Raw genomic sequence first — 27,534 nt, 5'->3', positions numbered from 1 at the left:
GGTTGAACAATGAATTGTCTTTAAGTTGTTTTTTGTAAGTGGTTTTTGTGAAATGGTGATCGTTTAATGTGGTGTGGGAATTATGTGCTGCACCTTTAAGAAGGAGTGTTCTCAATCAATCTATGGGTATTTAAAAGGTACAGTTTGTATTGGCCAGTACGCAAGAGAATGTAACTTCATTCACTATCCAGGATGAGAGAGAATTGAATTGGGGTTGTTTCCTCCTAGAGCTAATGTGAGTATAAAACGGCGCCTATAAGGGTGGGAGACGTATTAAGAAAGGTTGAAAGTAGATTGATGGATTCGTGTTAACAACAGGTGACACGCTCCTGAAGAAGGTGGCATGAAATCTGTGTTCGTAGCCAGCCCCAAATCGAGCATGGAGGCCCCTCCCCCTGTCTGCTTGGAATATCTGGTTTCACCTACTGGAGGAATTCAAGTTGGAAAGAACTCCATAAGAGGAAAGAATAAACAAAAGAAAAAAGTGTTTAAAGGACGTATTGTCGAAGGTTTTCATGGCCGGAGAACGATGGTTGTTGTGGGTTTTCCGGGCTGTATTGCCGTGGTCTTGGCATTGTAGTTCCTGACGTTTCGCCAGCAGCTGTGGCTGGCATCTTCAGAGGTGTAGCACCAAAAGACAGAGATCTCTCAGTGTCACAGTGTGGAAAAGATGTAGGTCATTTGTATCTACTCAGGAGGGGTGGGGTTGAGCTGAGTCATTCTGTAAGAGTTTCCCAGGGTGTGGAATGCTAATGGCGGGAGGCTTCACTGAATCCTGAGGAGGTTCTTTTGCATATGGATTGGTACTTGATGTGCTAATCTTCTCTGCAGGGCTATTGTCGAGTATAGAGTGTTTTGTTAGCCTGGTGTTTTTCAGAACTGGAAACCATGCTCTGTTCATTCTTAAGGTTTCTTCTTTCCTGTTGAAGTTTTGCTTATGCTTGTGAATTTCAATGGCTTCCCTGTGCAGTCTGACAAAGTAGTTGGAAGTGTTGTCCAGTATTTTGGTGTCCTGGAATAAGATACTGTGCCCTGTTTGCGTTAGGCTATGTTCAGCCACTGCTGATTTTTCAGGTTGTCCAAGTCTGCAGTGTCTTTCATGTTCTTTTATTCTTGTCTGGATGCTACGCTTTGTGGTCCCGATGTAAACTTGTCCACAGCTGCAGGGTATACGGTATACTCCTGCAGAGGTGAGGGGGTCTCTACTGTCTTTTGCTGATCGTAGCATCTGTTGTATTTTTCAGGTGGGTCCCATCTGATCAGTAATTCCTTTGATATATGGCAAAAACACTTTTCCTGTAGGAGACTGTTTTTCCTTGGTGGTTTGATTCATCCTGGGTTTGATCGCTCTTCGGATTTCATTTCTGGAGTAGCCATTTGCCTGAAGTGCGTGGTTTAGATGATTAATTTCCTCATTGAGAAAGTGCGGCTCACATATCCGTCTTGCACGATCCACTAATGTTTTCATTATGCCTCTTTTCTGTCGGGGGTGGTGATTGGAGTTTTTGTGTAAGTACCGATCAGTGTGAGTTGGTTTCCTGTAGACCTTGTGACCTAACTGAAAGTTTGCTTTGCGGATGACCAAGGTATCCAAGAATGGGAGTTTTCCCTTGATTTCTTTCTCCATTGTGAATTGTATGTTCAGGTGGATGTTGTTGAGATGATTCAAAAACCCCATCAATTCTTCCTCCCCATGGCTCCAAATGATAAATGTATCATCCACAAACCGGAACCATACACTAGGTTTGTGGGGTGCTGATTCTAGAGCTGTTTTTTCAAAATATTCCATGTAGAAGTTTGCTATAACTGGGCTGAGTGGGCTCCCCATGGCCACCCCATCCATCTGTTCATAGAATTCGTTGTCCCATTGGAAGTAACTGGTTGTCAGACAATGGTGGAATAAGGCTGTTACATCAGCACCCCACAAACCTAGTGTATGGTTCCGGTCGTGTCTTAGTCATTTCCCCCTTTCATGGTGGCACTTTCCCAGTCACTAGGGAGGGGTCAACTGGGACCTTCCTACTGGGGTTTCCTTTGTTCCTTTCATCCCGGCTTTCTTCTGCCTTGGGTCTTCAGCTCACAATCATGCTCTCATTCGCTCACTGTCATTCACTCGTTCTCGTCCACAGCTAGACAAGATTGCATGGGGGGGGGGTCATAGAAATATGTCTCAAGCTGCTACCTGCACGATATTAATGGTGGAATCTTCTGCTCGTCTCTGTCAACAGGAAACGAAAGTGAACAGCCAGTTTTACCCCCTGCTGCATGATAGAAACACACCCCCTCTCAACATCCATTTTCTCAGCTCTGCAGCCACTGAAATCACAAACCCCATCTCTCTATATAATTGAGTAAGCGTGTTTCAGACAACTCACTTTATACCCTGATGCACCACCAGAGGGCAATGTTGCGGAGGAAAGCTCAGGTAACTCACCATATTACTGCAGAAAACATGCCATTCTGGGAAGCCCAGTCCAGGATCAGGAGCAGAGCAGGTGGCAATGCCCTCCCAGCGCCTTAACTTGGCTGATATTAGGAGCGGAGAAGGTGGCAATGCCCACCCACCTTCAGCCAGCCGGTATTAGGAGTGGAACAGGTGATAATGCCCACCCCCTTCAGCCAGATGGTATTAGGAGTGGAGCAGGTGGCAATGTCCATCCTTCACCTTAAACCAGCTGGTATTAGGAGTGGAGAAGGTGGCAATGCCCGCCTCCTCATTAACCGAGCTGATATTAGTAGCGGAGAAGGTGGCAATACCCGCCCCCCTTCAGCCAGCTAGGATCAGGAGTGGAGCAGGTGGCTATGCCCACTCTCCGCCTTATCCCAGCCGGTATTCAGAGTGGAGCACATAGCAATCCCCATCTCCTGCCTTAACACAGCTGGTAATAGGAGCAGAGCAGGTGGCAATGCCCACTCCCATCTTAACCCAGCTGGTATTAGGAGCGGAGCAGGTAGCAATTCCCACTCCCCACCTTAACACAGCTGGTAATAGGAGCAGAGCAGGTGGCAATGCCCACTCCCATCTTAACCCAGCTGGTATTAGGAGTGGAGCAGGTGGGAATACCCACCCCCCACCTTAACACAGCAGATATTAGGAGCCAATGCCCATCCCCTCCTTCAGCCAGCTTCAACTCAATGCCCATATATGGCAAAACCTTTCCTGAAGGGGGAAAACCAGGGTAGAAGAAAGGCCTTTAAAAAGGGACTAGTCCAGGGTGGGGCAGAAACCCGTGACGATCTCCCCTGGTCGATCAGCTGGGAGCCTCCCTTGAGAGTCCCTCCTGGCGGATCAGCCCAGCGGCACCAGAAGGCTGGCCAGCCCATGGGTAAGGGCGCACATGCTTGGGGCAGGGTGCCTTTTGTCATCAATAACGCTGCAGCTTTATTTTCCAAGCACACTGGAGTCCTGGCCCTTCCTTGGGAGCTGAGGCTCAAAATGAAGCCACAGTGCAACTGGGCAGAGTGGGGAGGGGGGGATGCCTGATCCTCAGCCTCCCAGCCTCCCTCGAAATTATTTCTAACACTGCCCACCGAAGTCAGCTTGGAGTGAAGATGACCCCAACAGAGACCAGCAGGCTGAAGCAGCACTCCAGACAGGAGGCCTCACACATGCCACCCCTTGGGCCTGGGGGGCTCCAGTCATGTGACACTGCTCTTCTGACATGCTCCGGAGATTCTGCTCTGTCCCAACAACCCAGCCACTCCAAAAGTGGGCTTCCCAGACTGCTTGCCCATCAGAAAGACTTAGCTGATGGGTTGTTGACCTCCCCAAGACCATAACGTCAGAGTTTCCTGCAGGGTCCCTCTGGCGCTGAGTTGAGCCTGTGCTCCAGTCTTGTAAGCGGCAGGGTCTTAAGAACAACAGAAAAGCCCTGCCAGTGAAGGTCCCTCTAGCAGCATCCTCTGTCACAAAGTGGCCAGCCAGGGGCTATGGAGGGCCACCAACGGCACAGAGGCCAAGGCCTTCCCCTGATGCTGCTTCCCAGCAGCGTTTTTCGGAGGTGTGGAGGCAGGCGGACCTAACCTCCATGGCTTTGCTGGTGACTTCAGAGATGGCTACCAGATGCTCAGTCTTCACACCCTCCCCTGGCCCCACGTGTTGCAAAATGCTGTGGTTTCACGTAATCCCTAAAGGCACAGCAGCCCCTCGGGATCTGAGGTCCTTTCCTACACATCATAGGCCATATCCAGAGCAGCTCCTTGAAGCCTGCACTGCTTGTCTCTTGGGTCTTGCGTTGGGTGGAAGTGGCTGGCAGTGGCTGGTGATGCCATGGGGCTCCCCCTATCACGATGAGCCAGGCACCACGTCATGCGTCTGCCATGGAGAAGGTGTCCCCAGGCAATTCACGGTGGACAGTCTTCTGCAGCAATGGATGCATCATGGACCAGACTTCTTCTCATGAGGGTGAGGAGGGTGACCCAAATGTTGTTTGGGGGCAGGTCTAGGCAAGAGCCCAGTGGAGGACGAGTTCCCTCCGTGCAAAAACCATGCAGGGGGATTCTCTTCCAGGGCAGCAATTCCCATGGTTTGGATCTAGCTCAATGACTTACCTTTGCATGTGTGAACCTGCCAGATTGCTCGGGTCTTCTTCAGCGCTGTGGGCCCACTGGGTGACTGCTAGAGACAGAGCCTTTTCACTGGTGGCTCCCACGTTGTGGACATCCCTCTTTAGGGAGAAACATCTGGCCTTTCCCCTCCTGATTGCTCCTGATGGGACAAGACTGTCTGTTTTGTAGACTGCCTGAGATGGCGGACCTGTGGCATGGGCTGCAGCAGCTATTCGTTGGCTCTGCTGGGCCCTGGTTGCTTCCCCTTGCTCTCTCGGCTAAGTTCAGTGTTTTCTGTACTGTCTCTTGTTTTGTGAGTATGTCTTCTGGAGCTCTTTATCTAGAAAAGCAGCAGCACAGAAATGCTCAGCATCAGGAAGGATAAAAATAAACCTCTGCAGATAGAGCCAGAGAGGATCTGTAATCTCAAATGTCTATGCTCATGATGAAGCCCGAAACTCCGGGCAGCCTCTTCCTGCCCTGCTCCACCTGTCAGCCTTTTTAGCATTAGAGGCTGTTGTAGAAACCTGGCTTAAATCCAGGGGAGGGGGCTCAGTAATTTAAGAGGTGCCAGTTCCCCGCTGATAGCAGGGAATCCCCTTCCCCCAGCTGTTACCCCCTTTCACCTGGCCGGAGGGGGGAAATGCACAGGAACCAGCCGACCATGTGCACTCCCCCCAGGAGGCACGTGGATGAAATGGGTGTGTGCACTTCTGCATTGCCAACTGATGAAGTAATTTCCAGTGCAACTTGGAAACCAGCCCCAAGCACTAAGTTTTGGGCCAATTTTTAGACAACTGACTCCTGGAGCAACCGGTTGCTCCCACATTGTGCTGGAAATGCCGCATGGAGCGCATGGATGGGGGTGCCCGGGGGACCTTGCAGCCCTCGCTCTTGATGGTCTCTGGGGTCTTGAGCAGAGCTCCGGACAGGGAGGTCTTGGGGACTAGAAGTGATTGAGTTTGGAGGTAGCTAGATAAATAGAGTAGTGACTTAAAATGAATTTATTTGTTGTATTTTTAGACAGCTTTTACAAAACAACCAATCCAAACAAATATACAGTTTAAATCAACAAATACTGCCTCTCCCCATATGTTCCCCAGAGGTCTCTTCGATCAGCTTGTAACGAAATGGTTACCAAGAGTGAGATGAGTGCTGGTTGCAGTTGATCTGTCTTAAGAAAAGGGGAATGTTCCCCATGAGGGCTAATGGGCTGTGGGGCCAGGGAGGGGCCTGCAGGAGTCTTGGTAGGGGGGGGCGCCCTTCTTCCTGGACTACAACTCCCAGCTGCCCCGGGGCAAGAAAGGGCGGGAAAAAATAAGGGGTGGAGCCTGAATTGAGGGACTCAGCCGATCCTGAGGGGAAAAAGGTCAGTTAGGCTCCTTCTTGGTTGAGGAAGGAGAGGCTCCTGCTGCTGGATGAGACCCGGGTGCCTGGGCCCTAAATGTGGAGGGCCTGGGAGGCAGCAGAACGGGAATAAAAGGTGAACTTCCCCTCAGACCCCCCCCCCCCGCCTTAAGGCAGAGTAGGGAACAGTGTGGTAGGGAAAGCGGACGGCGGTTCTCTTCGGTTTGATTTTCTGCCCTAGGGGTGCTGAAAAGAGGGGGGGGGGGTCCTACCCCTATGTGTGGTGCCTTTGCCTGCTTTGTATATAGTGCTCTGTATATAGTTAATAAATTATACTTTTTTGGAATATAAAGGACCTTGTGGTGCTCTGACTACGTAAGCTCCCCCACTTGGCACGCTACAGGAAGGGAGGGAGCCCGGGAGAAACGGATCAGGCCAGACCTTGGTGGGTTGCCAATCCTCCAGGGCCCACCCAAGGATGGGGGAATTCACTTCCCAGTAGGGAAATTCAGCCAGAGGGGTCTCACTGCCCCTCAGTCAGGCGGTGTACAAATCAGAGAGTGGTGGCAGCGACGAAGCGTGTGAGCCACGCCCACCAGGGACGGTGGGAGGTGGATAGCGGGGCTAGCAGGCCATTGACGGCGGCTCAGTTGCCCGGACTGAGAGCCAGTGCCCGTTCCGCCACACAGCTAATAAGCAGTTGCTGATGGTCCCTGGCCCCAGGGAGGTCTGCCTGGCCTCTACCAGAGCCAGGGCCTTTTCAGTCCTGGCTCCGACCTGGTGGAACTCTCTGTCTGAGGAAACTAGGGCCTGTCAGGATTTGTTATCTTTCCGCTGGGCGTGCAAGATGGAGATGTTCCGCCTGGCATTTGGTGGGGGTTAGGCTGCCCTCTTGCCAGCCATACCACTGAAGACCGTCCACCACCCATGCAGGAGCTCATAAAGTGACACTTATATCTGCCATCTAAGAAATTTTATTGCACATGGATAATGTTTTTAAATGTTTATTTATAATGTTTTTATTGTTTTAAACTGTATGTTATAAATTGTATGTTGTTACACCTCCCTGAGCCCTTCCGATAGAAATGTAATAAATAAATAAATAAAATACAGAACCAAAGCTGGAGCCCTCAAAACAACAGTCCATGGAAAAAGAACATTTAACATTTTGCAACCTTTTGGGAGCCTTAAGAGAGCTGTAACTTGGCAAACATCCTCCGGAAGGAGGTTCCAAAGGGAAGAGGCTTAGCTGCTTGACACATGACCTTGCTGCAGAGAGGCTGCCTACAGGTGGGAGGTGAATGGCCAAGAGGCCCCACTGGGGATGGCCAAGCAGAAGCCATAAATGCTGCTACAGGCTCAGCCAGGCAACCTCACAGCTGACCCATGGAGCCCAGCTAGGATGCAGCAACTGCCCAGCCCCTCACCTGGCAGGCCCTTCGACTCCGAGGAGAAGCAGAGAATCAGGACTCTCACCAGGCGAGCTGGCTGGCAGTCTCGCCCCGAAAGAACTGTTGGGGGAGCAGCTTCCATTTCCTCGCAGCTGATACTGCCATAGTAAGTCTCTCTTCTCAGACAGGATCTATTGGTGATGGGATGGGGGCTCATATGAAACTTTCTCCCCCTTTATCTGTGACCTATGTCCCCCTGCCCGTGGCGGGCCTGACTCTGTGGTCCTCGCAAAGTGGCTGGTGCCATGAGCAATTGAGCCCTCTCTGCTAGTAACAGCACCAGAGTCCAGCCAGGCAGGGAGGCAAGTTTTCCCACCACAGAGCGCTCAGCACCTGCACAGCCCTTGAGCCACTGGAGCATCGTCCCTTTTCCTGGCATCTCCTCCACAACCTGCACCTGAGAAGCACCAGCCACACAGCAGCTCCTCAGTGGCGCCTGCTGTGAGGCTGGCAACACGTTGCCCGTTCCTGCCCCCACCCCTTCCAAGCCACACTCAGGGAATGTTGCAATGGGGAAGAGGGGAGCAGTGTCCTTTTTTTTCTTTCTCCCTCCCTCTCTCTCTGTAACTGGCCCTGAGGCCGCAGGTCTGTGGTTTAGGGTGATGCATTCCGAATCTGGCCCTTGGAATATATATCCTACTGCAGGTCAATGTGGCTCTTTCGCTCAGCACTCAGAGGTCTACACCTAATATCGGGAATTCAGCTCTAGATTTCACAGGGGGCAGCTCTATGAATACATTTTTAATAGCATGTGGGGAGGGAGAGTTATGCTCATTGAAGAAAGATCCCAAGAGGGAGGGAGGGAGGGAGGGACAGCGATACTTGGCCCTGATGAGATAACTATGTGATTCCTTCGTCCCCCGACATTTATGTCAGGCCAATTTTCAAATGACTTTTCAGCTGGCAAACTGGTGGCGGCGGCAGCAGCAGCAGCAGCCACTGCCCAGGCAAGAGCCCCACTCCAGGGTGGAGCACATGCTCTGCACATAGCAGGTTGTGGTTCAGTGTGCAATGCAGATCTCCAGGGGTCCTGCTGGGAAATCCCTGCCCCAGAGGCCTGCGAATGGTGGGCCAGTGGCAGACGCATCCTACGCAGCATGTTCTGATGCTCTGTGGCACGACTACGTGGAGAGTCAATGGGACTTTCCGATGAGCATTGCACCGTTTCATGTGCTGTTTGGGGTCTGCTGAGTTGTTTCATATCTTGGCTTTTAACAGAAGTTTTTATAGACGGTCAATATACTTATATGAATGTTTGTAGCCACTCAGAAATTGGTTGAACTATTTTGTTTATTAAAGACAGAGTAATACTGTGATGTTACAGGAAACAGAGTCCGCAGTAAAATTCAAGTGCTGCAGAAATCCTCTTTTTTGAAATAAAATCCTACAGTCTTATCATTTCCTCTAACATTTCTTTGCTGAGCAACAGGAATTCAAAGTCATCATTCGTTGAGCTCCAAGAGCAATGATTTTCCCAGTCCATTAGAAAAATGCCCCTTCCTCCCTCCTTTCCTCCCTTCCATGATATCCTCAGAATTCAAGAAAGAAAATAAGAAAACTACGCTCTGCCCACTATTCTACGTCTAAGTATCTGGAATAGTACTAACTCCCCCCCCCCCCTTTTTCCATTGACAGGGACATGTCTCTTTCCTTTTATGGAAAGATGCAAATATATAACATCACCCACTTTTATGTGCCCACGTTCATTCTGCTGGGAGTCCCTGGGCTGGAAGAGGTCCACGCCTGGCTCTCCATCCCTTTCTGCATCGGGTACCTTTACTTTACTTTACTTTAATTGAATTTTTATACCGCCCATCTCCCGAAGGACTCAGGGCGGTGTACAGCAAAAGTAAAACATACAAATATAAAACACTAAGAATATAAAATAAACATATTAAATAATTTAACTCAAAACAGGACAGTTCAGTTAAAACACATTTAGGCCAGCCCCGCTTGTTGGAATAATAACGTCTTAAGGGCACGGCGAAAGGTGTGTAGGTCAGGGACCATACGTATCTCCGGGGGCAATTCATTCCAGAGGGCAGGTGCCCCGACAGAGAAGGCTCTCCCCCTGGGGGTCACCAGCCGACATTGTTTGACCGACGGCACCCTGAGGAGGCCCTCTCTGTGGGAGCATACCGGCCTGTGGGAGGCTATCGGTAGCAGCAAGCAGTCTCGCAAATACCTAGGCCCTAAGCCATGGAACGCTCTGAAGATGGTAACCAGCACCTTGAAGCGCACCCCGGAAGACCACCGGAAGCCAGTGTAGCTCGCGCAGGAGAGGTGTTACATGGGCACGCCGTGTTGCTCCCATAATCACCCCGCGCGGCCCGCATTCTGCACTAATTGCAACCTCCGGGAGGTCCTCAGGGGGAGCCCCATATAGAGAGCATTACAGTAGTCCAGACAGGAGGAAACGAGGGCATGGGTGACTGTGCGCAAGGCGTCCCGATCCAGAAAAGGACGCAACTGGTAACCAGGCGAACCTGATAAAAAGCCCCCCTGGCCATGGCCGACACATGATCTTCTAACGACAGCCGTGCATCCAGGAGGACACCCAAGTTGTGAACCCTCTCTGTGGGGGCCAAAATCTCGCCCCCAATAGACAGCGATGGAACCAGCTGGCTATAACGGGGCGCCAGAAACCACAGCCACTCAGTCTTGGAAGGCTTGAGTCTGAGCCTGCTTCTCCCCATCCAGATCCGCACGGCCTCCAGGCACCGGGACATCACGTTAAGGGCATCATTGGGGTGATCCAGGGTAGAGATGTACAACCTCATTGCACTCCTGGGGAATTCCACCATCCTCTTCATCGTGAAGTCAGAGGCCAGCCTCCACCAGCCCATGTTCTATTTCCTCTCCGTGCTCTCGGCCATCGACCTGGGCCTGTCCACCTCCACCCTGCCCAAGATGCTGGCCATCTTCTGGTCTGGCCTGGGGGAGATCAGCTTTGGGGCCTGCCTGACCCAGATGTTCTTCATCCACTCCTTCACGGGCATGGAGTCTGCAGTTCTGCTGGCCATGGCCTTTGACAGATACGTGGCCATCTGTCACCCCTTGAGATACACCACAATCTTGACCAAGACACGGATAGGCTGGCTGTGTCTTGTAGTCGTGTTGGCACCTTCTGTCCTAATCCTGTTCATGGTTTTGCTGACCCTGCGCTTGCCTTTCTGCCGTAGCCGGATTGAAATTGCCCACACTTACTGTGAGCACATGGGCATCGCCAAGCTGGCCTGTGCCGACATCAGGATCAATGGTGTCTATGGCTTATTTACCATTTCCTTCCTCATGTTGGATTTGCTCCTGATTCTTTTGCCCTATGTGCAAATCTTGCAGACTGTTTTTCGGCTCCCCTCCAAGGAGGCCCGGCTGAAATCCTTGGGCACCTGTGGCTCCCACATTTCTGTCATGTTTGTTTTCCACACTCCAGCATTCTTCTCCTTCCTCACGCACCGCTTTGGGCAAAATATACCACACTATGTCCACATCCTCATTGCCAATCTGTATGTCATTCTGCCTCCAGTGCTCAACCCGGTCATTTATGGGGTGAAGACCAAAGAGATCCAGAGGACAATAGTCCAAGTTTTATGCCACAAAAGGTCCATCCTGTCCAGATTCACCTCATTTTCCTAAACACAGAAATTAATGCTCACATTTGAAGACGAGTGGCTTACCCAGATGACGGCCCTTTCCAGGCCACTCTCTGCCAGTGCGGGACGCATTTCATGAGGGACTCTTAACGAGTTCCTTGATTTAATAGTCAGGACGAACAGGCAGGAAGGCAAACAACGGCACCACTTTAGACTCAAAGCCAGGATTTTCTTTTTCTTTTCTTTTTTTAACCAATTTTTATTGGATGAGATAACATACGTTCCATACATTCCATAATACATAGTATAACTACATTTACCCCTTATTCTGGTATATATGCCCCCACCCCTTCTCCCTCCCCCCCTTTTCCTTTTTGACTCCCAACAGCACTATAACCCCTTATTTCTTATCATTATCACTATTCTATTATTAAAGGTAAAGTTCCTACTTATTCTCTATACATCTTAATAGTTATCCAGAGACCTCAGTTGTCCTTTCACATCCCACTTGTTTTCAAGATAGTCCTTAAATTTTCCCCAGTCATTCAAAAATTCACTTGGATTTTGTTCTTTCAATTTTCTTGTCATTTTGTCCATCTCCGCCATGTACAACAGTTTCTGAATCCAATCTTCAACTTCTGGTATTTCTTCTTGCTTCCAATACTGTGCATATAGTAATCTTGCTGCTACCATCGTATAATATAATAGTGTTCTATCCTTGACATTAAAAGCCAGGATTTTCTTGACCGAGAGAGAGAGAGAGAAGAGTTACTTACTCACTTGATTTATAATTTGTTGCTGTGGATTACACCATTAAAAACAATGTAGTAGGATCTGTATAATAAAGGGGTGTGAATCTGATATTGCCATCCCAACATAATACGTGTTATTTCTGGTATTGGATAGCATTTGCAATATCCAGGATATTCCCAGTTCTGATATTTTACTCCCAATAAATTTCAGAATTGGGAATTGTGCCCTGGAGGCAACACGCTCCAGGTGGTCCATGGCACATCGGCCATTTAAATACCTTTGAAAGGCCTTTTTTTCAATGGGCAGTGGAAGGAGCCTCTGCATCTGGATGCCAGATCTGCCTCTCATTGTTTCCAATTGATTGATCCCGCGGGGTGGCAGCGCAGACTCAAAACCATTTCATTTGGTAATTTCAAAAAGGGCATGATTATAATTTTTGCACAAGTTTTGGGAGTATTAATATTTTCCCACTATCATTTCCAACATGACTTTCTGATACAATAACTCACAATATTTAATGAAAAGGAGTTCTAAAGTTCCTGCCGAGAGATGAAATAGGAATCAGTGCCTTATTGCCATCGTTCCAGCTAATTTGCCATTGGGCAGAGTCCCTTTTCCCTCTCATTGGGAAAAAAATCCTCCCTCCCTCCCTTTTATTTACTTCATCTTGACAGGCTGGAAAACTGGCCTAAAACAAATAAAATGAATTTCAACAGAGATAAGCGCAAAGTTCTGCATTTAGGTAGGAAAAATCAAAAACATAACTATAGGAGGGGGGAGATTTGTCTTGGCAGTAGTATTTGCAAAAAGGATCTAGGGGTCTTAGTAGACCATACACTGAGCATGAGTCAGCAGTGTGATATGGTAGCTAAAAAGGCAAGTGTGGTTTTGGGTTGTATCAACAGAAGCATCGTGTCTAGATCACGAGAAGTGATGGTATCGCTCTACTCTACTCTGGTTAGACCTCACTTGAAGTATTTACAGTTTTGGGCACCACAATTTAAGAAGGATATAGACAAGCTGGAAGGTGTCCAGAGGAGGGCAACGAAGATGGTGTGGGCAGACGAAGCCCTATGAGGAAAGGTTGAAGAAGCTCAGAATGTTTAGCCTGGAGAGGAGGCGGCTGAGAGGTGATAGGATAACTATCTTCAAGTACTTGAAGGGCTGTCATAAAGAGGATGACGTGGAGTTGTTTTCCACTGCCCCAGAAGGTCAGATCAGAACCAACGACTTGAAATTAAATCAAAAGAGTTTTCGACTAAACATTAGGAAGAACTTCCTGGCAGTGAGAGCGGTCCCTCAGTGGAACAGGCTTCCTCCGGAGGTGTTTGGCTCTCCTTCTTTGGAGGTTTTTAAGCAGAGGCTAGATGGCCATCTGACAGCAATGCTTATTCTGTGAACCTAGGCAAATCATGAGAGGGAGGGCAGGAAGGGTTACGTCAGTGCTTAATTCTTGTGGCCCCTTCTTACACACCCAGGGTAAGACCAATTGCCACCTTGGGGGTCAGGTAGCAATTTCTTTCAGGCCAGATAGGCTAGAGGTCCTGGAGGTGTTTTGCCATCTTCTGGGCATGGAGCAGAGGTCATTTGGTGTGTGTGTGTGGGGGGGGATAGTTGTGAATTTCCTGCATTGTGTTAGTGGTTGGACTAGATGATCCTAGAGATCCCTTCCGACCCTATGATTTTGTGATTCTATGATTTATACCATGTATTTCTCCCCAGGCAGAGGAGGTTTAGGCTGAGAGTGTCAGAGCCCAGGTCACCCAGCCAGCTTCTATGGAGAACCGGGTTTGATCCCCCACTCCTCCGCTTGTAGCCAGCTGGGTGGCCTTGGGTCAGTCACAGCTTCAAGGAGCTCTCTCAGCTCCACCCACCTCACAGGATGTTTGTCGTGAGAATAATCATGACACACTTTGTAAACTGCTCTGAGCGAGCATTGAGCTGTCCTGAAGGGCAGTATATAAATGGAATGTTGTTGTTATTATGGCAGAGTGGGGATTTGAACCTGGTTTTCCTTCATTCTTGTCCTGCACTCAATCCACTGCACCACACTGGCTCCGGGAACTTTGCAGTGAACATCTTTGATAGGTGAGCATCCTGTGATTGACAGCTCTGATGAGTCCTGAGCCAGACCTGCGATTTGTTCACCTGTCCACCGCCTTCCTCCAGCAACCATCCCGCAGCCTTGTAGCTGTGCAGCAACTGCGGGGGTGGAGTTTTGGTTCCTTGCCAGGAGGGCCTTTTGCATGGGTGAGGGGGTTCTGCCCAGGATCACAGATGTTTGGGTCAAGTAATTCAATGATTGGGGGGGGGGGCGCGCTATGTCTTGCCAGACTGTGCCAAAAACACACGTGCATGAAATACCACCAATAAAATGGACTCCAAATGAAGCGGAAGCGTTAAAACTTTTTTAAAAAACCAGTGGTTTTTTTAAAATAAAATTTTTATTATTATTATTTTTTTAGCTAGAAAATAGGGAATAAGAAGTAGAGGGGGGGTAGAAGGAAAAGAGAGAACAACAACAACAACAAAAGAAGTTACATATCTATTACATTGCAGCATTCACTCTATAATGGGCCGATTCCAGACGACTAACCTGAAGGCGCTGCATGCCGCCATGTTCCGGATTGTGACGGGGAAAATGCGAAATATCACGTTTTCTCGCGCGAGTTTGGCGCGACGTCGCCCTTGTCTTAGTATTCTGCTAATCAGCTCTCTATTTGTAGATTTTTCCATTTACCTTCTATAGTGTCCATAAAGGACCACATCTTAGTTGAAAATTAAATTTCTCCAAACTTAGCTTGTATCCATTTGTAAAAAGGCTCCCAAATGTTGTTATAGGTTGTAATGTCTGATTCTTTCAATAAACTCGACAATTTGTCCATTTCAGCTGTCTCAAGTATTTTTTTTACCAGGTTTTCTTGTTTTGGGATAGTTGTCATCTTCCAAAGTCTCGCATATGCAATCCTAGCTGTTGCAATTATATTCAACATCAACTGCTTTTGCTCTTTATTGACTGGGACCAATATGTGGTTTAATAAGAAAAGTTCTGGTTTCAAGGGTAGTGGAGTCATGAGTATCTGTTGTAACATTGTATGCACCATCTTCCAGAACTCCACTGCTTTTTTGCATGTCCACCACATATGGTAATAAGACCCCAGTATCTTCACACACTTCCAGCAATTATTTGACGTATTTTGGTGAGATTTAGCTAGCCTAACTGGGGTTAGGTGCCACCTAGAAAACATTTTATATACATTTTCCCTCAATGAAGCCGATTTTGTCATCTTTAAATTACTTTCCCACATTTGTGACCATTGCTTTAAATCTATTGTGTGTCCCACATTCTCGGCCCATTTTATCATAGTATCTTTGACCTCCTCCCCCTGTAATTTTGCCTCAATAAGTATAGCATATATTTTCTTTATCATTTTAACATTGTTACCATGTAGTTTCACATCAATGTTTTCATCCTTTTCGTAAAAGCCCACTATTTTATCTTTTTTGTATCTAGATTCCAATTGTGCCTGGCCCCACCATCCCAACTCAATGTCTAACTCTGCCATTTCTTTTGGATTTTTAATAGCCCAGCTGGTTTCAGTAAGATCTTATAGGTGGGAGTTTTCCCCTCTTTTTTCAATGAAGGATGTGTAAATGCTTCAACTAGGGAAACCCACAAAGGGATTTTCTCATAAAAAGTAGATCTCATTCTTTCCCAGACCAGTACTAGTGCTTTCCTTATCCAGTGATTTTTGAAATATTTATGGTTTCCCCATTTTTTATACCAGAGAAACGCGTGCCAGTCCATCAACAGGTCATGTCCTTCCAAGTTTAAAAGCCTTTCATTTTCTAAAGTAACCCACTCTTTCAACCAGGTCAGCACACAAGCCTTATAGTATAGGGTTCAATCTGGTAGGGCAAAGCCTGCTTTTTCCTTAATATCTTGTAGGCTTTCAGTTTAATTCGTGGTTTTTTGTTCTGCCAAATAAAAGATTGTACAGCCTGGCTAAGGTCTTTAAAAAATACTTGAGGTAATCCTAATGGAATATTTTGAAACAGAAACAGAACTTAATATTAACACTCTATACCCGACAATAGCCCTGCAGAGAAGATTAGCCCATCAAGCACCAATCCATATGCAAAAGAACCTCCTCAGGATACAGTGAAGCCTCCCGCCATTAGCATTCCACACCCTGGGAAACTCTTACAGGATGACTCAGCCCAACCCCACCTTCCTGAGTAGATATAAATGACCTGCCAACATCTTTTCCACACTGTGACACTGAGAGATCTCTGTCTTTTGGTGCTACACCTCTGAAGATGCCAACCACAGCTGCTGGCAAAACGTCAGGAACTACAATGCCAAGATCACGGCTGTACAGCCCAGAAAATCCACAACAACCATCAGAAACAGAACTCTTTGGAGAACATTCATTTTTATCACTGCTATTCTTCCCGTCAATGATATCTGAAGATCTTTCCATCTTTCCAAGTCTTTTTTGATTGTTTTTATCAGTATCCCATAATTGTCTTCACATAAGGAGCTACATCTGTTGGTCATCCAAATTTCTAGATATTTTATCTTCTTTTCAATTATTAGTTGCGATTTCTGAGTTAATTCTTTCATCTGTCGTTTTTGGATGTTTTTAGTAATCAACTTTGTCTTTTGAGTATTTATTTTTAATCCTGCCATATTCTTTGATTTCCTGTAAGAGCTTCTGTACTGACATTAAAGGATCTTCTAAAATAAAAACTAAGTCATCTGAGAATGCTTGTACTTCGTATTCTTGCTTCCTAATTTTGGCTCCTCTGATCTCATCTGAGTTCCAGATCTTGTCCATAAGTGGTTCCAGCGTCGGTATAAATAAGAGAGGAGATAATGGACACCCTTGTCTTGTTCCTTTTTCAGTTTCTATTGGTTCTCTTAGCTGGCCATTAATTGAAATTCTAGTCCTTTGTTTGTCATAAATTCCTTGAATTACTCTAAGAAAATTTTTGGTAATTCAATGACATGAGGGGGGGTGCTATGTCTTGCCAGGCTGTGCAAAAAACACACGTGCATGAAATACCACCAATAAAATGGACTCCAAATGAAGCGGAAGTGTTAAAACTGTTAAAAAACAGTGTTTTTAACTACTGGCTGACTGATGTGCTCCCTGCTTATTCCTATGACAGGCTGCTGAGTGGTGCGCCATGACCAAAAGTCTGTGAGGAAGGGGGCTCCCATCAGGCTGTGGGAAAATGCACATGTGTGAAATGCTGCTGCTGACTGCATGGCAGGGTTTGGAAACATGAAAAATGGCCTCAGAAACAGACTCGAAGGGCTCAGGAAGAGCCAAAGGGATCACTGAGCACTGGCTATGAGATGAACCGAAGGCGATTCCTGCACCCCAGATTCTAGGTAGGAGACCTGTATTTTATTACTTTTATTTATGGCCCATTATTTTTAATTTTTTTAAAAAAATTATTATTGCATACTTTGCATACAATGAAACATATAACTATGCCATCAAATTGCAGCTCTTTTTTTTACAGGAACAGTCAAGTGCCAAATCACCGATAGATACTGTCTTCAGTTTTGCAAAAGGAAAAAAAATAGGACCACCGGAAATTATCTGTATGCTACATCCAATAAAAGAAATGAAATGCAGTCAGGCTCCAGATCACCCATACAGCCTTCCAATTTCCAGAAGAAAGAGACAGGACCACCACAAATAGCCAGTCTCAACAAACCTTTACATATCCAGTACATCTTTTCTCATACTGGTTTTTATTAATTCTGAGTCATATTAGTTCCAAAATCTGCTCTTTAACTCTCTCTGTTGGTTTCCTTTTACCCCACTAATTTACAAAGGGTTGCCAAACCATAACATAATTCTATCGCACTTTGTTTTTCCCATCCCACATTGACCTGATTGATGTTTTCATACACATGATCACAGGGAACCATACTTTGTGCAACCATGTTACCGGAGGGGAGAGAATGATCTTCTTCCAGTTCGTTGCCAATACCATGCGAGCTGCAGCTACCGTGCGAGCTGTGAATGGATGAGCCGGAACAGCAGCCTCCCCAGCTCCTCCTCACCTGCCAGTGTGTGCTTGGCCCTCCCCGAGCCAAGAAGAGGGCCACTTGAGTGGTAGTCAGACATTCTGGGCTCAGCTCTCCACCCCTGGTGAGTGCACAGGACTCCCCAGATTTACCATGTCCCCTCACCCCCCCGGTGCACTCTTGCCCCACCACTGTGTGCACCCTCTCTCACCTCGTGCTCTAAGTCCCTACGGCAGGGGGCTCTTGGGGGGGGCCTATAGCCACGCCCCTTCTTACCTGGAGCTATGGCCTCGCTGGCCGGAGGTTATGTAGGGAGAGTGGGGAACTGATTGGCTGCTGGGTAGGGGTGGAACTCAGCCACCACAGGAATGTGAGAGGATTGGTCCCCGTGGTAGTTGGCATCCTGTGCTCTGCTGAGCCGCTTGGGTAGAGCTGGTATGGGGGGGAGCGAGTTTCTCCCATATAATGGGCACCTATGGGTTACGATGCTGTTTTTCGCAGTGTAACTTTCCGCTGCTGTATGAGGCATTCCCAGGCCCAGAATGGCTCAGGGAGCCGACTAACTCCCGCCTCACCCCCGGACCAGCCCCTGTGCGCTGGCACAGGGTCTTATGCCACACTTACACCTGCCCCCTGCTGCGGTGGCATTGCACCATTGTAGGGGGGGGTTATGCCCACATAAGTCTAGGATATGCCAGTGTAACCCTTAGGCTGCTCCCTGTGCACTTTCCGCGCCCACCCCCAGACTGGGCTGTCAGTCATGTACCTGACTTTTACTTGTGTTTGGCCTCCAGTTAAAATAACTGGAACCTAAAGGTAACTAATTCAAATTAATAATGCCAGGTGAGCTAGGATTCCTCTTGATAATCCTCATCAAAACTCTCAAAGCAAGGTTGTTGGGCTAAAATGTGAACTATTTGTAATTAAAGAATATAAATCTGCTATTTCTTCAGAGACACCAACAAACTCTCTTGTTAAGAGACCGTCCTGAACCTTCCATAGGTTAGAAAACTACGTGAGCATTCAGAGATTAAAATTATGACTAGGCGACACCCCAAATCCAATGGATCCTGTGGGTTGCAGGTGGATGGCTGGCAACCGTGGCCTCAGACCACGTGAGCCAGTCCAAACCTGGCCTCAGACCACGTGAGCCAGTCCATACCTGGCCTCAGACCACGTGAGCCAGTCCAAACCTGGCCTCAGACCACGTGAGCCAGTCCACACCTGCTCTTGTCAGTGGTGAGACGAGTCCAGCACTTGGCAATGTCTCAGGCGGAATTGCTAAGAATACTTACCTGGGAGTAAATGCCACTGAGTTCTATGGGATTTACTTCCGAGGAGAACTGCTTCTGCTGCCTCAGTGTTTAACCCAGTTTCTTTTTTCCCCACTCTTTATTTTTTTGTATTTTTTATTTAAAATAGTAATAAACAATAAACATTAAATATTAAACAGTGAATACAGAAGGTAGTGTTGTGGAATAACAAGAAAGTTGCTTACAAATATGCTTGAACAACAAAATACCGTAGTTTTTAACGTTTATAACTAGAAACAATGTATAAAATTCTTTTAATATAAATTTGCTTGTGAAACTAGCTATCCAAATTTTTTTGATATAAATGATTTGGAGGGTGTGCTTCTGTCCTATCTATAAAATCTAGAAAATGCCACCATTTTTCATAGAAATTAGATGAAGGTGAGGTGTTGGCTAAATTTTCTGTTATTTTGTCTATGATAAGTTGGTCCCATATTTAAGAGAGCCAGTGAGAAATTGATGGTGGTGTTTGTTTCTTCCAAAAGTAGGCTATTGAGGATTTGGCGATGGTTAATAAATTGTTGCTTAGCTCTTTCTGTGAGGATGGTATGTTTTGGTTTTGCCAGAGATTTAAAAAGATTAATTGGGGATCTAATGGTATATCATAGTTTGTTATTAATTTTTATTTGTTTTAGAATTTCTACCCAGAATGCATTTATTTTAGGGCATTGCCACCAAAGATGAGCAAATGTGCTGATATTACCGCAATTGTTCCAGCACATAGGTGAATATTTTGATGTTATAACTGATAGTTTCTTTGGGGTTAGGTACCAGCATGTAAGTATTTTAACAGCGCAATCCTATGGCCGGCCCCAACGCCGACGCGGCTGCACTGGTGGTGTGGCGGCGCCGCCGGGCCGGATCCTGTGCCAGCAAAGTGTGGCCGCAGCGGCGCCCGCAGCGGCGCAGAGATGCAATTTTGGAGAACCAGAAAGTGTTGTGGGCGGGTCTGATGCACGGCCGCCGCCAGGCGCAGCCAAAGGGCGCTGTTCCTGACAAGCGTCAGGGGGAGGGGCCAGGAAAGGCGCAGCCTATGGGCAGCACACGATCCCGGCCAGGCCCCAGAGCAGCAGGCAAACCACGCCCATGCCGGCAGACTGCCTCGGCTCGTGTGTCGGGCGGGGCTCACAGTCGGGAAGGAGAGGGGTGGGCGTAGTCTGAGAAGCCTTTCCCCCGTTTGCCCAATGTAGCACCAAGTCCGTGGCGGCCGCGTCCAGAGAGGTTGGCATGGGACTGGCAGGCGCCCTGCCATGAGGAATCCAGGGCAGCAGCCAGTCTCTGGCAGCAGGGGACAGCCCCCAAGTGGCGCCGAAGGGGAGGGCTGGCCTGAGGCCGCCACCAAGAGGCAGACACAGCGGGCCTGCCCCCTCGTCCCCATCCCAAGGCAAAGAACACAGACACCCATTGCACAGAAATCAGCCTTTATTATTATATCATCCCACCTCCCCCAGCAGACGTGAGGAAGGGGAGGCGTGTAGGAGAGCCGTCTGTGCAGCAAAACACCCCACCCCACCCCCAAGGCGGCAGCGGCGGTCACCGGTGAGGCCGGCGGCCGGACCCCCTTGGCCGTCCACGGGCCCAGCCTCTCGCACGCAACTGGGCCCGAGGGAGGGGTGCCTCTGGGGCGGGTGGAGCTGCTGCAGCGGGTGGGGCCGGAGGGTCGAGGATGGCGACGAGCCGCCCGAGCAGGGCTTCGGCACGGACTTGAGAGGCACGGACCCCTTCCCCCACTTCCAGTACTGCAGCCATGAACTCCCGGCCGCGGTTGTTCGCCTCCTCCCATGCAGCGTGCACCTCTAGCCGCTCCCTCTCGATTGCCGCCCACATTGCGGCTAGTGTCGGGGGAAGCCGCTGGGCAGGGCGGGGGCCGCGAGCCCGTGCGCCTGGAAGGATCCCCTCCATGGGCCCCTCCCCCTCAGAGGCGGAGCCAGGTCCTTCCCGCACACGGCCCATGGCACCCGGGGGCGGGGGGGCTGGAGGGGATGGTGCTGCAGGCTGGGACAGCTCCTCGAGCGGCTCTGTCGATGAGGTGTCCTGAACCGGCGGAGTCCCAGGGCCACCTTCACCCTCCACCGACACAGGGAAGCCGAGCGACTGCAGGAGAGCCGCTCCGGCAGCAGAGGTCCTCCGGGAGGGTGGCAGCTCGCGCAGCTGGGCAATCACCTCCCCGCCTATCTCCAGGCGCATGGTCCCTGCTGGAGCGAGACATGGGTGGGAAGAGGCCCCAGGGAGGGAAGAGCAGCGGCCCAACATGGGCTGCCACAGGCCACCGAGCCGGGCCAAGCACACCCATTCCAACTGCGGCCGCAGCCCCTCGTCTTGAGACCGGTCGGCGCCATGAGTGGCCTTGGATGTGTGGCCGAGGCCGGCGGCCGAGCCGGTCCCTGGCCCCACCAGCAGCAGGGCCACAGATACATACCGTGCTCCGGATCCATGCCCCCCGACGGGCCCGGTTGAGGCTCCTCGTCGCTGGCAGCAGGGGCTTGCTGTGGCGGTGGAAGGGCTGCCGGTTCCTGGGCCCCGCTCTCTGCCAGGGGGGGCACAGACTCCGCTGCCTCTGCCTCCGCCTGGCTTGGGTCTGGACCCTCAGGGGCCGTGCCTACTCACGGGAGAGGCCCTGTCACACATGTGCCACGATCCATACGTCCCCCCCCCTCGCCTCCCTGAATCCACAAATACTAACCGGGCAGGACCTCAACGCCCAGGCCGCCCACCACCGCCTCCGGGATGACCGCTCGCATGACCGCCTCTGGGCCTGGGAGCCCCTCGTCAAGGGCCCGCTCATAAGGAACCCCCTGAGACATGAGGAGGCGCACTCGTTTGCCCGAAAGAATCATTCCAGCGCTTCATTGCCGAGTGAGCAGTGCGGGGCGCGTTGCCCACAGCCGAGACCCTGTCAGCTGCCATCTGCCAGAATGCCCGTCGTCGAGACCGGGACGAGGCGCCCCTGTGCGTGCTCAGGGCGACCTCCGCATTCTCCACCACGAGCCCAAAAAGCAGCACTCTCTCGGCCTCTGTCCAGTTTGCCTGGCGCTGGCTTCCGCCGCCACTAGTGCTCTCAGCAGACATGGGGGTAGTGCCCGCTGGAATGTCTGGTCCCCGAGATAAGTGGTGGGAACCAGCCACCTAGTCATGTGCTCACCCATCCCCTCGGCAAGATGGAGGAGGGCACAGGGGGTGCAGGACCGGGAAGGGTGGCTGGGACGGCCCATGCAGCGGACAGAGGACCTGCTCCTGAGCACCACTTGCAACGGGCCGCTGAGACCGGTAGGCCTGCTGCTGTGCGTGGGGGGGGGGGTTCAGGGTGCTGGAACTCAACCTGCGTTCCTTCCAGGCAGGACCTTGATCATCCCCGCCTGGTGCCCGCCACTGCCGCCGCGGCTCCCAGCCATCCGGACCAGCCACCTCCTGCCAGCCGTGTTTGTCCGAGCGGCCCTCAGGCGGCGCCGCCTCAGACGCCGCCGCCGGTTCCAGGCCAGGGTGCCATCCCTGCTCCTGGGCGACATGACTTGCCTGGACCGCTTCCGCCTGGACAGGGCAGCCATACAGGCTCTGTGCGAGGAGCTCGCGCCCGCCCTTCAGGGGCAAGCTGCGGCTCCCCGGGGCATCCCCGTCCTCCAGAGGGTCCTGCTGTCCCTCCGCTACCTTGCGACCGGCTCCTTCCAGGGAGTCATGGCTGAGGCCTTGGAGGTCTCCCAGTCATCCGCCAGCCGCTGCCTGCATGCCTTCCTGGACGCCCTAGTTGGTCGGATCCGCGAGCACATCCACTTTCCCACCTCGGAGGCAGAGTTGGCACCCATCCGGGCTGGCTTCTCCTCCTTTGCAGGCTTCCCCAATGTGATTGGAGCAGTCGACTGCACGCATGTGGCCATATGCGCTCCCAGAGAGGAGCCGCAGGTCTACAGGAATCGGCACCGGTTCTACAGTATCAACGTCCAGGCAGCCTGTGACCACCAGGGGATCTTCACGGACCTCGTTGCCAAGTTCCCGGGAAGCGTCCACGACGCACAGATCTTCACCACCTCCGGCCTGAACAGGCTCCTGTCATCATGGCCTGAGGGGAGAGGCTGGCTCCTAGGTCAGGAGTTGGTGGGGGAGCTGTGAGGGGACGGGGATGGGAAGGGAGATCCTAACTCCGCCTCCCCTTGCAGGTGACCGTGGCTATCCATTGCTGCCTTACCTCCTGACGCCATACCCTGCGGATGAGCCCGCCGACAGAGCCAACTACAACCAGGCCCACCGGCGCACGAGGATGGTGATCGAACGTGCTTTCGGTCAGCTGAAAATGCGCTTCAGATGCCTCCATCACACGGGCGGCCGCCTGGCCATGCAGCCGTTCACCGTCGCCAAGCTCGTGGCTGCCTGTGTCATGCTGCACAATATTGCCGTGCGCCAGCAGCTCCCCTTGCCAGCCACAGAGGGCCCAGGCGAGGACCCCTGGCTGCTGCCCGCCGGTCGCCTTTCTCCTGACGCCCCTGCAGAGCCCCAGGAGCATGACCGAGCTGTGCGAGACAGGGTCGCGGAGCACCTGTGGCATGCTGCGCGCTGAGGGCCATGCCTGGCCATGGGGGGCTCGGCCGGCCAAACACTCGCCCTTTACGCCCCTATGGTGTCCCAGGCGGCCCCTCCGAGTCCCCGCTCCCTCAACCCCTGCATGTAGAGAGCATGGGAAAGCCGCCCCGGCCAGCAGCCACCGCCCCCCATGGACGGGCTGCACGGGAAAAGCGGTTAACGAACTTGGCTTTATTCCCAATCGATTCCAGGGCCGCATCAGGCGCCCAGAGAGCAGCTTGCCAACCCAGAACCCTGGCCTCAGCAGCCAGGAGGGTGAGGGCTAGGTAGCGCGTCGGAGCAGGGGGAGGCCAGCGGCCCCGCCACGGCATCCCCGTTACAGAGCAGGGGCCCGGCTGGGGTCCAAGATGCCTGTGCCTGGGATGGCATTTCGGCAGCTGCCCGGCCGTCTGCGGGGACAGGCTCCAGCTTCGGCCGCTTCCTGCCAGGCCCCTCCACTGGGTCACCCTCTGGGTCTTCAGCGGGTGGCGGGTAGCGGGGTGGAGACCAGGCGGTGAAGCCCCTCCCAAGTTCCTCCTCATCTGGCGAGGGGCTCCGGGCGGGCGCCGCTGTGGGGGCAAGAGGTGGGGGATGGGAGCGTCAGGGCCCCTGTGGGCTCTGGGGTTGTTGTCGTGGCCGCAGGCTGCCCCACCCCACATGCCCGTGCCCCTCCTGTTGGCGAGACTCACATGGTGCCGCTGCCCGCGCCTGCTGGAATGCCCCGTGAACCCGGTCCATGGCAGCCATCCACCTGTCATTGATGGTCCCTGCAGAGGGGGGAGAGAGGGAGGGGGGCACCCGTTGGTGGCAGCCCGGTATCTGCTGCAAGCACCTGCAACCTGCGCCTCGACGGAAGTGGCTGGGACGCCTCCGGGCCCTTACGGCCTGCCCTCTGTGGCAGCGGAGGAGGCTCCCTGGATGGCGCCGAGGACCCTGACTTACTGCGCGCGGGGCCCGCAGCCACCTCCTCTTCCAGGAGGTCATGCTCCACCTCGCACAGCGCCGTGTCTAGCCACGCTCGTATGAGGTGGGCCTCCTCCGCACGGCCAGGGAAGAGCTCCTCCAGGTAAACTGGCCGCGCAGTCATCGCACCCTCATCTGCCAGGAGGTCATTCCCGGCTGCCTTGGCAATGAGCTGGGCCCCGAGCCTGGCCGCCCACTGCTCCCGCCACCCGTCGCCCTCCATGCAGCCGGGACCGCTGTGGGTATAGTGTTTCTGTGCTGCCCACCGAACTACACCGCCCGCCGGCATGACCTTGGAGGGTCTGAGATGTAACAATTCCCTATCTTCTGTCTGGCAGCTGCATAGTTCATGGATAGGTTCAGCACAGGCCCCCCCGTCTCAGACCTGTGGGTTGGAGGGGAGGGGGCCGTGGTGGTTGGCTTCCTATGGCCCCAGGGCCCTCTTCCCTTGCGGGGATGCTGTGCTGCTCAAGTGCATCCTTGCGGGACGTGAACCCTTGGGCCTGGCTGCACGTTGCGCCGTGGGACTGGGAATAAAGCTCATCTACACATGGACCCGTGTCTGCCTGCGATACTTTGGTGAACTGCCAGCCATATCCTGCCCTGGCACCATGAGCGCATGACCAGGCCCGCGGTGACAGCGCATCCCTTCCAAGGGGGGGGGCTTAGGATGCACAAGGACTGGCCAGGGGCCGCTCTGGCATGTCTTCCATATTGCCCTAACGCACCTGCCCTGCCTGGCATGCCGCCCTGAGCTGGGGCAGTCATGCAACCTGCCATCGGGGGGCCCTCCCGGGCCTGGGGTGGCCACCCAGCCTGCATGGCCCGGCCGGGGAAGGGGCACGCTGTGGCAGCCAGCCGGGGGGCCTCGGGCTCCCGCATTTTAGCCACTTTGCGCAGCTGATGCGCTCTTCCACTGCCCCTGTGGGCGGGGCCAGCGGCCTTCCCTGCAGGATTGGCGGGGCTGGCAGCCTCGGAGTGGTTCCCCCCCGGCAGGGCAACGCGAGTGGCCACAATTGCTGAACGCAGGAGACGGCGCCGAGCCAGGGCGGAGCCACGCGCAGCCTCGGACACACCCCACCCCTCCCAACAACCATGGCCTGTTGGTGTGGGAGGCTGGCAACTGCTCCACGGGATTGGATGCGAGGCAGGACGCCCTGGGGTGGAAGGTGTTGGAATGACCAATGGGGCTGCTGCAGACGCCCGAGGGGCTGGACCCACTCTGGGAGGCGGCCGCTCATGGGACTGTGTTGCTGGGGCTGCGGCTGCGATGGGGGCGACCCTCCCCAGGCGCGCGAGACCTCCTGCCCGGGATATGGCATCCGCCTGCCACCACCCTGGATTCTCCATTGGTGGGGGCTAGGGTTCCAGCGAGCAGACCATTTCCCCCGCCATCTCCCGCCCCCTTGCAGCGGCAGCTCGCACCACCCTCTCCCTGGCTTATCGGGTGCCAGCTACTCTCCCCACCGGGGATTGATCCCCCTCCCCGCTCACATGCCCCGCCCCAACCCTCTACCTGGCCATAGATGCAGGGGGGTTAGCCGTGTTAGCCTGTGGTAGCGAATTCAAAAAGGGTCCCGTAGCACCTTTACAACTATCCAGTTTTATTGTGGCATAGGCTTCTGAGAATCAAGTTCTCTTCGGCAGATGGGTGGTACAGACACTGGTCAAATACAGAGGAGGAGGGGGGAGGAGGAGGGAGGGAGGGGGCGGGGAGGCAAGACGGGGTGTGTCGGATACATTTGTGGCAATGTGCAGGTGGGGAGATGTGACGGGAGTGTTGGGGGAGGGGCGGAGGACGAAGTCAGACTCGCAGACACAGAAAACAGTTGTTGTACATCTCGTTTTATTGCACTGGAAAGAGCGGGCTTGCGTTTAGGCTGGCGAGGGAGCCGGAGCATTCCACACAGCCCTCCTTCCCGCTCGGAGGGGCGGGGCTGGGATGCAGGCCGCGGCGCGACGGTGCTTCCTGGGCTGCAGCCAACCGTCCGTCAGAGATGTTTGGGGAGGGCGGGGCGCGGGGGAGCAGCCATGCCCTGGACGTGCCTGTGGGGGAAAAAGACACGTGTGGGCTTTGCCTCGTTCCACTGGCAAGGCAAGCCCCACACTCCGCCATCCGGGGGGGGTTGCACATGGTCGAGGGCAGCAGCTGATGCCTGACGGTCTGGCGAGGATGCACTCAGCCTTGGGAAGCCTTTACCTTTATGGGAGGGAATGAGCTGGTCACAACAAACACCTGGCCACATGTGGTTTTCGAGGCGCCTGCCTCTGAGGCAGCCAGGGGCGGCCATGGTTGCCCCCCACCCCTGCTGGGCCTCACCCAAAGCGGCAAGTGAGCGGGTGGGTTCAGGTGAATGGGCGGTTTGCACTAATCTGCGGAATGCCCCCCCCACCTCCTCCTTACCTGTCAGCGCTCCGTCGGTCATCACCAGGTGGGAGCGCCAGAGTCAGGGCACCTGCAAGGAAACGGGAGAGCATGCGGTTAATTTGCAAAGTGTCATTCCCTTCTGCCACGGAAGGGTTAGTTTGTTTGTGCTTAGTTAGAAGCAACTAGCATGCATGAGTCCAGTTAGCTGTTGAGTCATTCTTTCTATCACGGTAGAAAGAGAGTTAGGCAGACATTTGCACCTCTTCCCCTTTATGCGAAGTTCCCCCAGTTTTTCGCAAAGTCCCCCGAGTGCATTCTGCGCCTGCCAATGTGAATGCCCTCAGCCCGTTTCGGTTTTCAAAGGGGCAATGCCACTCAGCAGACGGGCAGAGCCTCCGGCCGAGTGCTCACTTACCTGGGGGTTTGGGCGGCGCTGGCCGGATGTTTTGTAGGGCGCGGTCGCAGGTGATTGGGTGCAGAGAGGGGGGCTCGTCCACGCCGGGCGCGCACGCTGATTGGTCCCCAGGATAGTTCTCATCCTATGCTCCTTCGGGCCATAGGGGCGGGGCGGGGCGCTCAGAGAGGGGGCTGATTTTTC

The 27,534-nt window shown here is 52.4% G+C and overlaps 1 protein-coding gene across 1 annotated transcript; it reads left to right on the top strand.

The window, feature by feature from the left end:
- Nucleotides 1–4,990: 4,990 nt before the first annotated feature.
- Nucleotides 4,991–10,982, top strand: LOC129326429 (olfactory receptor 52E4-like). Its single transcript, XM_054974588.1, has 3 exons — nt 4,991–5,028; nt 9,036–9,118; nt 10,120–10,982. The coding sequence occupies exons 1-3, from the start codon at nt 4,991–4,993 to the stop codon at nt 10,980–10,982; spliced, it is 984 nt and encodes a 327-aa protein (XP_054830563.1).
- The last annotated feature ends 16,552 nt before the right edge of the window (nt 10,983–27,534 follow it).

The sequence above is a fragment of the Eublepharis macularius genome, chromosome 3 (assembly GCF_028583425.1).
Source record: "Eublepharis macularius isolate TG4126 chromosome 3, MPM_Emac_v1.0, whole genome shotgun sequence".
Lineage (NCBI taxonomy): Eukaryota > Metazoa > Chordata > Lepidosauria > Squamata > Eublepharidae > Eublepharis > Eublepharis macularius.
The sequence above is the reverse complement of the archived record's forward strand: the minus strand, read 5'-3'. Positions and strand labels throughout refer to the sequence as shown.